Source organism: Scyliorhinus torazame, chromosome 9 (genome assembly GCF_047496885.1).
Source record: "Scyliorhinus torazame isolate Kashiwa2021f chromosome 9, sScyTor2.1, whole genome shotgun sequence".
Lineage (NCBI taxonomy): Eukaryota > Metazoa > Chordata > Chondrichthyes > Carcharhiniformes > Scyliorhinidae > Scyliorhinus > Scyliorhinus torazame.
The window spans coordinates 188,245,331-188,260,632 of NC_092715.1; the positions used below are offsets into that span (position 1 = coordinate 188,245,331).

General features: G+C 40.4%; 1 protein-coding gene across 1 annotated transcript in view; it reads left to right on the forward strand.

Annotated features, from left to right (window-relative positions):
• plaa (phospholipase A2-activating protein) overlaps window positions 1-15,302 on the forward strand; it is a 63,288-nt gene that overhangs the window by 18,674 nt on the left and 29,312 nt on the right. The window contains exons 5-8 of the mRNA XM_072516905.1: window positions 1,443-1,610; window positions 5,822-5,957; window positions 9,167-9,336; window positions 14,303-14,457. Of these exons, the coding sequence (XP_072373006.1) occupies window positions 1,443-1,610; window positions 5,822-5,957; window positions 9,167-9,336; window positions 14,303-14,457 (629 nt within the window). The remainder of the gene's footprint in view (window positions 1-1,442; window positions 1,611-5,821; window positions 5,958-9,166; window positions 9,337-14,302; window positions 14,458-15,302) is intronic.

Consider the following 15,302-nt stretch of genomic DNA (forward strand, 5'->3'; position numbering starts at 1 on the left):
CCCTTACCTGAAAACTGAAAAATTCCAAAATCTGCACTTATTTTTGAGCGCTGACATGATGTTCTAAGTGGGAAATCCCACAAGGCTCCCGGGTGATGCGCAGTTCCCAATTTGCACCACACATACATACACAGTTCTCAACACGTGCTGCACATGCGCAGTATATTCTGAAATCCGAGAGACACTCTGCTCCAAGCATTTCAGAAAAGGGATTTTCAACCTGTATTAATATATCATGACAAGAAAACCTCTAAGATCTTAACTAAATTTGATGTGTTTGAGAGTTGGACCCTTTTATCTTTTAAAAAAGGAGGAACATGGGATAAATGCACTGTGCATGTTTGGGCCATACAACAAGGAATTCATAGGGATTCTGCTAAATTAATGTCGGTGGTGATGCACTGCAGTCCCAACTAACCTGATTTAGAATTGAAGCCAGGCAACATAGTTGAAATTAAGTATGCATGAAAATAGTTTCTGTAAAACTGCCCAAGTAGATTTGCAACTTTACTTTAACCAGTGTCTTGGGTGACAATGGATTTCTTTCAGACAAATATATTTCCACTTGTGTAAGATTCAGTGTTAAATCTAAGTCAAATGTCCACTGTACAGTTGATGATCCAAAATGAATCCAACCTGTCAAAAGTAGACTCTGATTAATTATACATCACAGTATTCGTAGATCAGAACATTTATTAATTATCTGTAACCAGTCAATAAGCTGATATCAAAAGCAAGCAAAACGATAAGTTTATTTTTAGAGGGATAGAATTGTAAAGTGGAGAAAAAGGAAATTATGCTAAACGTTTATGAAACATTGGTTGGACCACACTTAGTGGCACTGGAGAGAAAGCAAAATGAATATTTACAGGAATGGTACCAGAACAACTTGGTTATTAGGGCAGGCTGGACCTTTTTCCCCAGAGAACGATGAGGGGTAACCTAATGGAGGTCTTTAAAACTATGAAAAGTTCTAATAAAGCAGACAGAATTACGTGGTTTTCATTTGTGGAGAACCGTAAAACTAGAGACAATTAATTCAAGATAGTCACCAAAACATTTAGTGAATTCCAAGGAAATTTCTTTACCCGGATAATGATGCTGAATAGTATTGATGCATTTAAGGAAAAAACTTAGATAAGCTTATGAGGAAGAATGAAATGGATGAGGATGGATGGGAGGAGTCTTGAGTGGAGCATCAGTGCCACCATGGGCTTGTTGGGACGAATTGCTTGTTTTTGCACTGTTTATTTTATGTAACATAACATACTTACATGCAAAACCCCTCTTAATTAACATTCTGAAATAGTTTGTTTTTCATTTTGATTTTGAGTTCCTGTTTGGAGAGGGAGAAAGCATATTTTATAGAAAGACTTTTCTATGAGAATTGATGGAAAGTATTTCTCAGTTATGTTTTTTATATTAACTTTGGCCTTTTTTAGGTCATAACGACTGTGTTAGAGGACTGGCCATTTTGAATGAATTAGAGTTCCTGTCTTGCAGTAACGATGCCACTATTCGCCGATGGCAAATCTCTGGGCAGTGTTTGCACATTTATTATGGACATACAAATTATATCTATTGCTTATCAGTCTTCCCAAATGGAGAAGGTAAGTTTTTGTTTTAAAAGTTAACTCCACAGCTGCCCTCATTTACAGTGCATTTGATGCACTTAAATTTAACTGGCTAGGCTGCAACTGTTCACATACATTTTTAGTTGTTAAATGCCAAGTCTGATCGTTGAGTTTATGCTCTTGTGCGTTTATTCTCAGGACCTAAAAGTTCAAACACAACTTTCCGACAAACAATGTTTTTCTCACATGTGTATTGAATCTATCTTGAATCCAGTCAATGATGCTAGTAACATTACTTTTGGATGTTAAATATAAAGCAGTGCCTATGTCACCACAGAAAACATCTAAGCAAAGACTTTTAGGTAGTAGAACCTAATGTTATAAAGCCAGGAATGTTTATTTTAAATTAAATAGCCTGTTTGAATATTGGCTGTGTGGGTAAACTCCTCCTCACAATCCAGGACTAAATAATATATACATATCCATACACTGACTACATAATGGTCAAGCTCTATTAACTTGAAGTAATTTAATTCAAAGTACTAGCTGCTTCAGATTTTTGACACACACATCAATTTTAAACCAGAAGCTGACTATTACATTGGTGATACAATATCTCTATATTCTCCTGATCCAGACAATTTCTATATAAATGGCAACATTGAAGATGTGGCCTTTTGGGTAGGTATATTGCAGATGGTGGATACTAAGAGGAGTGAGCAGTCATCAGATGAACTCGAATTTAGGTTCAGGTTGACACCGTTTTTAGGAGTGGATTCGCTTGGAAATGTGTGGGAGAGTTAAGGAAAAGAACTTGAAAGGACATTTGTTTTAGTGAAAGAGAATTGACCATAAACTTCAGTGTATGACATACATGTTCCCCAGATATAACCTCCAGATGTAACTTATCTCTGAATTAATTTGACAGGAATTGTCTCTTACTAAATCTATCTGCAGCAAAGTCTTGTGTACGGCATGCACTTCCTGGAAGATTATAAACCTTGCTTCCTGTGTCAAACTTTTTACCTTGCTGTTCATATTCTGTAAAACCTATGTCAACATTTTATAATGGCAAAATTGTACGTCAATATCCTGTGGCTGTAGACCACTGACCACTAAGTATGACAATGGGCCAAAGCAGATAGTACTATGCCGCTGCCCCTATGCTGCATATTTTGGGTGCTGAAAAGGAGGAATTTAAACCTCATCAATTTTAAGCTAATACCCAGTTATGATTGAAGTATTGTGATATGACCTATGTTTTTTTTTAAAAAAAGAAGAAAGGCATACTATTCATAAAACTTAACTTGATATACTGCAAGAATATTTTTTTAATTCTTTCATTGGATGTAGGCATCACTGGCAAGGCTGCTGAACTGAATAGTTTACAAGACCATTTCAGAGTGCAATTAAGAGTAAACCACGTTTCTGTGGGTCTGGACTTGCATGTAGGCCAGATTGAGTCAGGACAACAGTTTTCCTTCCCTAAAAGACATTAGTGAACCAGATTGATTTTTAGTGCAATCAGTGATAGTTTGATGGTCACTGACGGGCAGCACGGTAGCCTTGTGGATAGCACAATTGTTTCACAGCTCCAGGGCCCCAGGTTCGATTCCGGCTTGGGTCACTGTCTGTGCGGAGTCTGCACATCCTCCCCGTGTGTGCGTGGGTTTCCTCCGGGTGCTCCGGTTTCCTCTCACAGTCCAAAGATGTGCAGGTTCGGTGGATTGGCCATGATAAATTGCCCTTAGTGTCCAAGTTGCCCTTAGTGTTGGGTGGGGTTACTGGGTTATGGGGATGGGGTGGCGGTGTTGACCTTGGGTGGGGTGCTCTTTCCAAGAGCCGGTGCAGACTCGATGGGCCGAATGGCCTCCTTCTGCACTGTAAATTCTATGATAATCTATGATTGCTGAGATTAGCTTTTGAATTTCAGATTTTTAATTAACTGAATTTAAATTCCACCACCAGCCATGGTGGCACTCTGGCACAATGGTTAACACTGTTGCCTCACAGCTCCAGGACCCGGATTCAATTCCGGCCTTGGGTGACTCTGTGGCGTTTGCACTTTCTCCCCATGTCTGCATGGATTTCCTCCGGGTGCTCCGGTTTCCTCCCACAGTCCAAATAAGTGCAGGTTAGGTGGATTGGCCATGTTACGTTGCCCCTTTGTGTGCAAATTAGATGGAGTTATGGGGTAGGGCGGGAAGTGGGCCTAGATAGGGTGCTCTTTCAGAAGGTTGGTGCAGACTTGATGAGCCAAATGGCAACCTCCTGCAATGTAGGCGGTGTATTGTTCTGTGGTTGATTTGAAACCATTTCCCCTGAGCCTGGGCCTCAGGATTACTAATCCATTGAAATTACCACTATCTTCCCTATCTATGCAGTGCTGTTGATGTTCAAAAAGTAGTGCCATCACACACCTTTTATCCAATGATAAAAGTTAAAATGACCCACATTGACTTCATTGCAGTGTTCGTGCAAGCCTATTTGTGACACTAATACGACTATTTTTATTATTCTGACAGTAAAGTTGCTAAAGCAGGTAGCGCTTATAAGATTGCTTTGCATCAATAAGGGAGCCCAGTTCTAGAGTTAGACCGTAATAGGAACATCAGAAATAGGTGCAGGCATAGGCCATATTGTCTTCTGAGCCTACTCCACTATTTAATAAGATAATGGTCCATTCTACTCCATCTCTTCTCAGAGAAAGCCCTTTTATCCCAGGAATAAATCTAGTGAACCTTTGTTGCACCCCCTCTATTAAGGCAAGTTTATTCTTCCTTGGGTATGGAGACCATAACTGTACACAGTACTATATAAGTGTGGTCCCTCCAAAGCCGTGAACCTTTGCAGCAAAACGTCTTTATTTTTGTCTCAATTCCCTTGCAATAAAGCCAACAAACCACATTTGCCTTCCTAATTGCTATTACTGTTTGTTGACCTTTCTGCCTGTCATGCACAAGGACACCAGATAATTTATCACATGGGGCAAATAGTCTTCACAAGAAGAGATCCTTTCAAGATGTGTGGCCGTATGGTAATCGTAAAGACGCTATGCAGTGCAATAAATGGGCCCTGAACTGCAAAGGGAAATTAGAGGGAACATTGCCTGTTGCCATTTCCCTTAATAATGGATTTCAATGTTTTCTTGAGAACTCCTTTCAGGCTAGGTAGCCTGTTATTTTATTTCTCCCTCCTTTCTTAACAGTAGTGTCACATTTACTACCTTCCAATTCACTGGGATTATGCCAGAACCTAAGGAATCCCACTTGTAATTGTAAGACTTGTTATTTAAAAGGTTTCTGCTTTCCAGTGTTCCTAGTTATTTTAACTTATCTGTCCATGATCTGCTCTAACTCTGAAAAACTAGAATTAAAGACAAGAAATCAATCTTGTGGGTTGAGTGGGGTGGCATAATGGTTAGCACTGCTGCATTACAGCACCAAGGACCCGGGTTCAATTCCAGCCTTGGATAACCATCTGTTTGGAATTTGCACGTTCTCCCCATGTCTGCGTGGGTTTCCTCTGGTGCTCTAGTTTCCTCCCGCAGGTTAGGTGGATCGGCCATGCTAGAATTGCCCCAAAGATGTGCAGGTTAGGTGAGGTTTCGGGGATGGGGCAAGGGAGTGGGTCTGGATGGGGTGCTCTTTTAGATGGTCAGTGCTGACATGATGAGTTGAATGGCTTCATTCTGCACTGTATAGATTCTATGGCTCTATGGAGTGTGCCATAGGGAAAGAAGGACCTAACCAAATTAGGTAGAATAAATTTGCCTAGGTCAGAGTAACGTTGTCTATGATTTAAGGATGCAAAAGTGACACGGGAATTGTGTAATTGTGTACACTAAATGCAAGACCATCTACTGTTTCCCGAGTAAAATTTAGTTTGGAGATTTTTAAATGGTCAAAGAATATTGAGGAAGTAATTTTCTTTTTCTTTAACAAAGGTAGTCAGTCTGGCAAAGTTATTGAAACAAAGCAAAAAGTTAAATAAATATGAAAAGTTGGAATGCCTTGTTATTTTAGTGCAACTGGAAATTAACTCCACAGCAGACTAGCTGACGTGGAATTTACCAAACCCAAGGTAAGTATTATCTTGGTCTGTCATTTTCATTTTAGGACGTAGAGCATTTTCTGCTTAAAATAGATTCTTTTAGATGATTGGGCAGTGAAAACGTCTTTTAATTTTAATTTTTTATGTATACTTTTCTCCAATTGTGATTTTAAATTGTTTTTTTTTCCTTTCAGATTTTGTTACTGCAGGGGAAGATCGATCCTTAAGAATTTGGAAGGATGGAGAATGTACTCAAACCATCAGGCTGCCAGCTCAGTCTATCTGGTCCTGCTGTGTACTGGATAATGGCGATGTTGTTGTGGGTTCAAGGTAAATTTGCTGTACAACTATAAAATCTCATTACAGAATCACAGAATTTTACAGCACAGAAGAGGCCCTTCAGCCCATTGAGTCTGCACCAATGCACGAAAAACACCTGACGTGCCTCCCCGAACAAGCGCCAGAATGTGGCGACTAGGGGCCTTTCACAGTAACTTCATTTGAAGCCTACTTGTGACAAGCGATTTTCATTTTTTCATTTCACCTCCTGCCTCTCACCTTGAACTTGCGTCCCCTTGTAACTGACCCTTCAACTAAGGGGAACAGCTGTTCCCTATCCTCTGTCCATGCTCCTCATAATCTTGTACACCTCGAACTGGTCACCCCTCAGTCTTCTCTGCTCCACGAAAACAACCCAAGCCTATCCAACCTCTCTTCATAACTTCAATCCCGGGCAACATCCTCTAGAGGTGAATCGCCTCTACACCCCCTCCAGTGCAATCACATCCTTTCTATAATGTGGCGACCAGAATTGCACATAGTACTCCAGCTGTGGCCTCATCAAAGTTCGATACAACTCCAACATGACCTCCCTGCTTTTGTAATTTATGCCTCGATTAATAATGGCAAGTGTCCCGTATGCCCTTTTCACCACCCTATTAACCTGCTCTTCTGCCTTCAGAGATCTATGGACAAACACGCCAAGGTCCCGTTGTTCCTTGGAACTTCCCAGTGTCGTGCCACTTATTGAATATTTCCATGTCACATTACTCCTTCCAAAATCCTCTCACTTTTCAGGGTTAAATTCCATCAGCCACTTTTCTGACCATTTGACCATCCCTTCTATATCTTCCTGTAACCCAAAATACCCAACCTCACTGTTAACCAACACAGGGTTACATGCAGAGTAAAGCACCCGCTACTCTGTCCCCATCAAACACTCCCAGGACAGGGACAGCACAGGGTTGGATACAGTAAAGCTCCCGCTACCACCTTAAAATTTGGTCCTTCAAAGCTCTGTTCAATGGAATGGCCCTATAGGGCGTAGAATATATCTTCTCTTCTTTCTTGCTGCTTTTCTCTAGCCCTAGTCCCTCTCCCCAGTCTTTATTGCTGTTGGTTTCCATTGTGAAAAATACTTTTAAGACTTAATTGCCTCAGACAGCAAAAATAGAGTTGACAATGTCAGATTTCTATCTCCTGTTGAATATATTGGAATATTCAGGTGCTTGCAGATTAACTGAGCTAAATTGAACATTCTTTCCAGTTGAATGTTCTACTGAGGGTCAATTTGGCTCACTTGGCCAGACAGCTGGTTTGTGATGCAGAGCAAGGTCAGCAGCGTGGGTTCAATTCCCGTACTGGTTGAGGTTATTCGTGAAGGCCTGCCTTCTCAACCTTGCCCCTCACCTGAGGTGTGGTGATCCTCAGGTTAAATCACCACCAGTCAGCTGTCCCCCACAAAGGGGAAAGCAGCCTATGGCCATCTGGGACTATGGCGACTTTACCTCTGATGTAGATATTTGAACCTAAACTCTTTAAACCCTTTTTATATTGCAGTTGTGTTTGTACTGAATTGGACAATAATTACAAGACGTTTTATTTCTTCCCTACCCTTCTACAATATAGACTGTTATATACTGTATTTATTCCTTGAATATGACTGCTAAGTGTTGGTTTTATGCTTGCAAAAATCATAGCAGAGGCAGGTGCATTTTAAAATCTGTCCATGAAACCACTCAGCCCCATGATATAGTCTGATACATTTCTTTGCATAAAACAAAGCTGTCCAAAGTAGCAAAAAAAAATTTCCAGATCATTGATTAGACTGAAACAAGAATGTGCAAGTTAAAACCTTTTTCTGATCCCGCACACCTGTTTTTCCCCAACTCTCTTGTATTCCATTCTGTATTTTCTTTCCTCCCAATGTTTAGTCATTTTTGGTCTGCTTGCATCTCACATTTCTATGCTGCCTGTGTTCTGTTGTAACTTGTCAGGATTTCTCCTATAATTTCTACTTCAGTTTATGGAAATAAAAGGCCATTCCCATAAGCAGCCCACATCTCCAAATTCCACAAATATGAATCTTATGCATGCAATGCATTGGAGCACAATCACATTTCTGCTGTGATGTCATGCACTAGCAACCATGCGGATGACTACCACTCCCTCTTGTCATTTTTGGAAAGTAATAATAAATGCTGGTACGGCAGCCCCCATTATTCAGACTGGAACTTAGATTTATTGACAAGATAATTCTCCAGAAGCAATAAAACCCAACAAAGTACTGATGACTACAGATACTTAAAAAGCAATAGATAAAATAATTAAATATGTAGTTTAAAATATTTTCAGAACACGGTTCTGGCTTTCTGATTATTTGTAAGAGTTTTGGAAGGAACTGTCTTTAGGTGCAAAGTTTGCATGAAGGCCAATTTCTAAGACCGACTTTGTCATCGAAGCACCTGTTTCAGAAACTGGACTCGACTCAGCTTGTTTACGAAACTGATTTTTTTTTTAAAATTTGAGCTTTGTGAAAAATTATATTTCACTAACCACAAAAATAACAATTTAAAATGAAATTTCAGGCAAACAGCTAATACTAGACAATTAGATTTGTGTGCACTAACTTTCATAAATGTAATTGCAAAACTTGGGAAAATTTATTCACCATCCAGTTATGCTCAATTTACTTTCACAGTAACTTCATTGAAGCCTACTTGTGACATAAGCTATTATTATTATTATTTAGATTATTTCAAATCTGTATCCTGAATCACTCAATCCCACTCACCCATCACTCCTGTTTTGCTGATGTACATTGGCTTCCAGTCCAGAAATGTCTCCAGCAATCCTTACTCTAACAAATTAATCCCTCAAGATTTTTGAAATGTTCATCTTTTTGTTCAAACCGTTCTGGCTTTGACCCTCCTTACTTACAGCCCTACAACCCTCAAATCTACATTACTCAAATTGAGGCCTCCTGCACATTCCTGAATTACATTGCTGTGTTATTAAGCTCTGGAATTCCCTCCCTGAATCCCTCTAGTGTTCTCTGTCCTTTGGTAACGCCTTCCTTTAAAGCCTATCTCTGTGACCGAAAACCTCCAGGTTGGTGTCAAATTTTGTATCGTTGTTTGTATCACTATTTTGAGTGATCTTGAGACACTTTACTACATTTAAGGCACTGTATAAATGCAAGTTTTGTTTTCAGATTACTTATGCTGCTTTGTTATGCTTTTACATTTTTTCTGTTGCAGTGATGGCATAATAAGAGTGTTCACAGAGGCTGAAGAGCGGACGGCCACTGCAGAAGAGATCCAAACTTATGAGAATGAATTGTCCAGTGCAACTATTGACCCTAAAACGGGAGATTTAGGGGATATAAATATTAATGAACTTCCAGGAAGAGAACACCTCGATGAACCTGGTATGTGGTGTAATTCCTCTTTAATACAACTAAGAATGGTTTTACACTGAGCTGAAGTATAAGTACAGCAGCACCCCCAAATTCTTCTTTCCAAAATGCAAAGATTATGTTTTGTTTTATGTCAAATGCAAGTAATTTGTTTTTATTTGGAATAGTTTAAGGTGAAAGTGTTTATCCCATACTGATTGATGATAGGTTATACACCTGACAATATGGTAATATATCCTTTATATACCATGACTGATTTGCGTATTCCAGTATTTTCTGTTTTGATGCATATACGTGCACACGCATGCACTGGGTTTTGGTGAAAGGGAATTGTGTTTACCCAATTTATTGGAATTCTTTGAAGGCGTCACATGTGCTGTGGATAAAGGGGATTGGATGGGTGCACTGTTCATGTATTTCCAGAAGGCACTTGATATGGTGCCACATGAAAGGTTATTGTGGGGAGGAGCTTATGGTGTAGTGGATAACATATTGGCATGGATAAATGATTGACTAGCTAACAGGAAACCGAGTAGTCATAAATTAGTTTTTCTGATTGGCAGGATGTAATGAGTTGTATGCCACAAGAATCAGTGCTGGGGCCTCAACCTTTTACCGTTTAGATAAATGACTTGGATGAAGGAACTGAAGGTATGGTTGCTAAATTTGCTGATGACATAAATGGATAGGAAGATAAGTTGTGAAGATAATATAAGGAGGCTTCAACTGAAACATAGGTTGGGTTAGTGGACAAAAATCTAGAAAATAGGGTATAATGTGGGCAAATGTGAAATTGTCCATTTTGACAGGAAGAATAAAAATTAAGCATATTATCTAAATGGTGAGAGATTGCAGAGCTCTGAGAATTAGAGGGGCCATGAATCACAAAAGGCAGTTTCAGCAAGTAATTGGGAAAGCTAATGGGGTGGCACAGTGGTTAGTACTGCTGCCTCACAACGCTGAGGACCCGGGTTTGATCCCGGCCCCGAGCCACTGTCCGTGTGGAGTTTGCACATTCTCCCCATGTGTGAGTCTCATCCCCATGGATCAAAGATGTGCAGGCTAGGTGGATTGGCCACGCTAAATTGCCCCTTGGAAAAAAAAATTATTGTGTACTCTAAATTTTAAAAAAAGCTAATAGGATGTTATTCTATGATTATATGAGGGAAGTTAAATTTAAAAGTAGTGAGGTTATGCTTCAGTTGTACGGGACACGAGTGAAGCCATATCTGAAGGAAGGATGTAAATGCATTTGAAGCAGTTCAGAGAAAGCATCCACCATATCACACCTGAAGATTCTAGAGATACTGCACATCAGTGAGTCAAAAACTGTAACTTGTTCAAGTATCTTCTTACTCGTAAATATCTTTGTAAATGTGTCAGCTGTGACACTTGGGAACACGTTCGCCTCTGAATCTCAAGGTTTTGGGTCCAAGTCTCACTCCAGGACCCGTGCACAAAAATCCAGGCTAACATTCCAATGCAATACTGAGGGGGTTTTGCATTGTCAGAGGTGCATCTTTCAGACAAGACGTCAAATTCAGGCCCAGGCCCTATCTACCTATTCAGATGGATGTAAGAGAGTCCATGACAGTTTGTCAAAAAAGAGCAGGGAAGTTATTCCCAGCACCCTGGCCAATATTTTTCCCTCAATCAACATCATAAAATCAGATTATATGGTCATTATCACATTGTTCTTTGATGTTTTCTGTGTGCAAATTGGCTGTCGTATTTCCTGCATTGCAACAGCAACGATGTTTCATAAAGGTTATCCCTTTAATAAAAAATCCTCACTCTAACAAATTAATCCCTCAAGATTTATTCAGTCTGCTTTCTTCATTCATATACACAGTTGGAGATAACTGAGTCTTAAAAATACATAAACATTATATGATTTTTGAAAACTTGACCCTAAAAGTAGTTGCATGGTGTTAGAAATGCATGTAAAAAGTTTTCCTCGCACTGTCCTTTTTCTGGAGTTTGATCAATATCCAGTTCGATATCAAATTTCCAATTAGTGTCTGAGAAATGCATCATTTTTATCTTGTAGTTGTTTGATGGTATAGAACTTCGTATTGCTGAAAAAACAGATATACTGTTGAAGCTTTTCATCGTGCACTCAGCAGGAAATCTCCCATCCTTTCCCCACCTGGGTTAAATGTGACTTGGATACATAGGAATGAGGTTGACTCTTAACTGTCCTCTGAAATGGTCCAGGAAGCCATTCCATTTTATCTAACCGCCTACAGGATAAATCACTGTTGCTGTACCTAGCAATAGACTGCAGCAATTGAAGGTTGGGTTACACGGTAGCACAGTGGCTAGCACAGTTGCTTCACGGCTCCAGGGTCCCAGGTTCGATTCCTGGCTTGGGTCACTGTCTTTGCGGAGTCTGCACATTCTCCCCATGTCTGTGTGGGTTTCCTCCCACAGTCCAAAGATGTGGATTGGTCATGATAAATTGCCCTTGGTGTCCAAAAAGGTTGGGTGGGGTTGCTGGGTTACGGGGGATGGGGTGGAGGCATGGGCTTAAGTAGGGTGCTCTTTCCAAGGGTCGGTGCAGACTCGATGGGCCAAATGACCATCTTCTGCACTGTAAATTCTATAAAGGTCACTAATACCTTCTCGATGATGTTTAGGCAAGAACAAAAACAACAAAAAAAATGGGCAAAGAAAAAGTCAATTTTCTTTAGTTTGCATTTTCAACAATCTAAACCAATTAAGAATTTTGAGCCAATTTTTGCGGTAAGATATTTCCATGTCCCTGAAATGTGATGTCCCTGAAATGTGATGATATCAGGTCCAAGGAGGAATGCTTTGATCCATAACTCCCAAATTGTGCTGGAGATCAGTCCAGCTAACCAGCCAGCTAGGTCCAAATTGTGATATCATTGGGAATTAACAGAAACATTGGTTCCAGCAAGAAATACAAATCCAACTTTGGAATTAAGGTGTAGTTAAAATGATTTTTTTGTGCATATAGAAATAGAATTACAGGGCAGAACTGGAATTGGGTTGGCTGTAGGTAGAAATTGGGTGTAATACCATGGGCATAATTCCTGGCAATCTGCCTACCACCCTGCCATAATCTTGCAGTAATGGAGGCATCAGCCAACTTATTGGCCCTTGGGCTGATGTAGGACTTTGAAGTGACCAATTAATGGCCACTTAGGTAACTTTTCCCGCGCAGCCCTGATTTTTCTTCTGGAAGGGGGAGCCAAGTTTGACCCCCCCCCCCCTCCTTCCACAAGGTCTGTGCGCCCCCTCCCCCCCTGCATCGGGTGCTCCTAATTTGGCCTTATCAAAACCCCTCCCACTACTTCCCCATTTGGGTCCAGTGACAAATCATTGTTGGAGAGGGTGCAGTTCCAGCAGTGACTAATGGTACTTTGAATTTTTGTGATCTTCACCCAGGCAATTTCTACTGCTCTTGTGACCCAATCTGTCTGTACACTGCCTAGCTTTTAAAGTCATAGTGAAGGCAGATTGTAAGTCCATATTCTATTGCGTTCTCATCACCTACCAGATTTCATAACTGATCTCCCGAGTACTGCAGTTGAAGCATTGGGAGAAACGGTACTTATTTTCATGGTTCAGAAATGTGCCGCACCCTGATTGTCGTGGCTTGCATCCAAACTGAACCCAGCAGGTCTTCCCGCCATCTGGAGTGCACCACTTCATTGCCTGTTGTGACAGTGATGGCATTGGGTCAATGAAAATAACAACTCCCACGTCGTCCTGAGAGAGAAATAAACTGGTGGAGGAAGAGAGGGAGACAGAGAAACATAAACTTGGTGAGAGAGAGAGAGAAAAAAGGACACAAACTGAGAAGTGAGAGAGAGAGAAAATAAACAGAAATGAGCACGGGAGAGAGGGAGAAATGCCAATGGAATGGGTGGGTGAGGGGAGGGCAATGCAAGTGAGGAACTGGAGAGACAGGAGAAACATTAGTGGAGGGAGAGACCACAAGGAATACACAGATGGGGGAGGGAGGGAAGAAACAAGGGAAACACAAACTGGAGTTAGGGAGAGTTCATGTCAGCCTGTTAGGTGTTCTATTGTATAATTTGTTTTCTTACAGGAGCAGAATACCTTTGATGCTCGCTGAAGACTCAGCCTCACCTCCCTGAAGCTGGGCTTCATAGTGTGGGAGTCAGATAATTGAATTATGTTTATAAGTTGTCATAAAATTGTAATGAAAACTTTAGAGGGTCTTTACATCAGTAATTTTGTTGATTTTGATTGCATTTACTTGGCTTTCTCATCATGATTGAAACTGCAGAAATGTCACAGAAGGAATTTTTATTTAAACATAGTTTTCTATTATGTGTTATTTGTCTTATAGTGAAATAAACAACAGTTGATAAACCAAAGTTAAATATTTTTGTCGGTGTTACTGATTAACTTAATCTATTCAAATCTACAAATTTAATTCCACCACAACAAACCTGTGCCTGAAGTTATTTTTTTTTAAATATTTTTTTTAATACAAATTTAGACCATCCAATTCATTTTTTCCAATTAATGAGCAATTTAGCATGGCCAATTCACCCACCCTGCACATCTTTGGGTTGTGGGAGTGAAACCCACGCAAAAACGTGGAGAAATGTGCAAACTCCACACGAACAGTGACCCAGAGCCGGGATCGAACCTGGGACCTCGGTGCCATGAGGCACCAATGCTAACCACTGTGCCACCGTGCTGCCCCCTGAAGAAGCAACCTTTATTGGAATTCGATGTGTGTGGGAGTAAAATCTCTTCTCTGATAGGGTTGGCTGGCCTATTCTTAAAGCCAAAGATTGAACACACTAACTTTTCTCAAAACTGTTTAAAAGTTTTCTTTGTGTTTTTCTGATAAGTCTAATGTTATTATGTTAAGCCCAAAGTTGTATTCAAGTACAGGATCCAAGTTTCAGTTGCAGTGTTCGATATTTGAACTGTAAGCTTCTATTTTTTTTCTGATTTTTTTTTTTTTCAGGCACAAGGGAAGGTCAAACACGGCTGATCAGAGTTGGAGATTCTGTTCACGCTTATCAGTGGAGTGTTGATGGGCGATGGCTAAAGATTGGTGATGTGGTGGGTTCGTCAGGAGGAACCCAGAAAACCTCAGGAAAAGTTCTTTATGAAGGCAAAGTATGTTTCAGAATGAGAAAGAAATGCAATCTTCACTGCCACTATCTGTATTTTTACCTTTATTTTCACAAAATAGAAAATTGGACCATTATTACAATTTTTAAAATTTAATTTTATTTATCCAAAAATGATCTTCTCTAATAATGTTTATTGGCTATAAAATAAATTCATAACATTTCTATAGTGCAGAAGGAGGCCATTCAGCCTATAAGTCTGTACCGACCCTCCAAAAGAGCAGTCTTCCTAGGCCCATTTCACCTGCCCTATCCACATAACCCTGCGCATTGATCTTGGCCAATCCACCAAGCCTGCACATCTTTTGATTGTGGGAGGAAACCTGAGCACCTGGAGGAAACCCGCACAGACACTGGGAGAATGTGGAAACTCCACACAGTCACCCACGTCTGGAATCGACCCGGACCCTAGCACTGAGAGGCAGCAGTGCTAATCACTGTGCTACGGTGCCGCTTCTGTGAGTGTTTAACAAATGAAAATTTGTGTAGTTTCACTTGTTTAGTAAAGGATGTCAAAATATGGCTGGATAAGTGCAGCTCAAGAGGCTTGACACCATCCAAGACAAAGCAGCCCATTTGATTGGTACCCCATGCACCACCTTAATGTCCACTCCACCACCAATGCACTGTCTTTTGGAAACATCAGGAGAATTAAAGGCGAAGGGAGTAAACCTGACAAAATCTGGAGCGGAGTCCAAAGGCAGACTGATGTTTAAATATGTAATCTTTCCTTTTAATCCTGCAATCCAGCCAGTGCCAAACATAGTGCTTTGCATTCCTTTGTACTCTGCTGGGAAGGTCGGGATGGGGACCCCGATATTTAAGCAACCC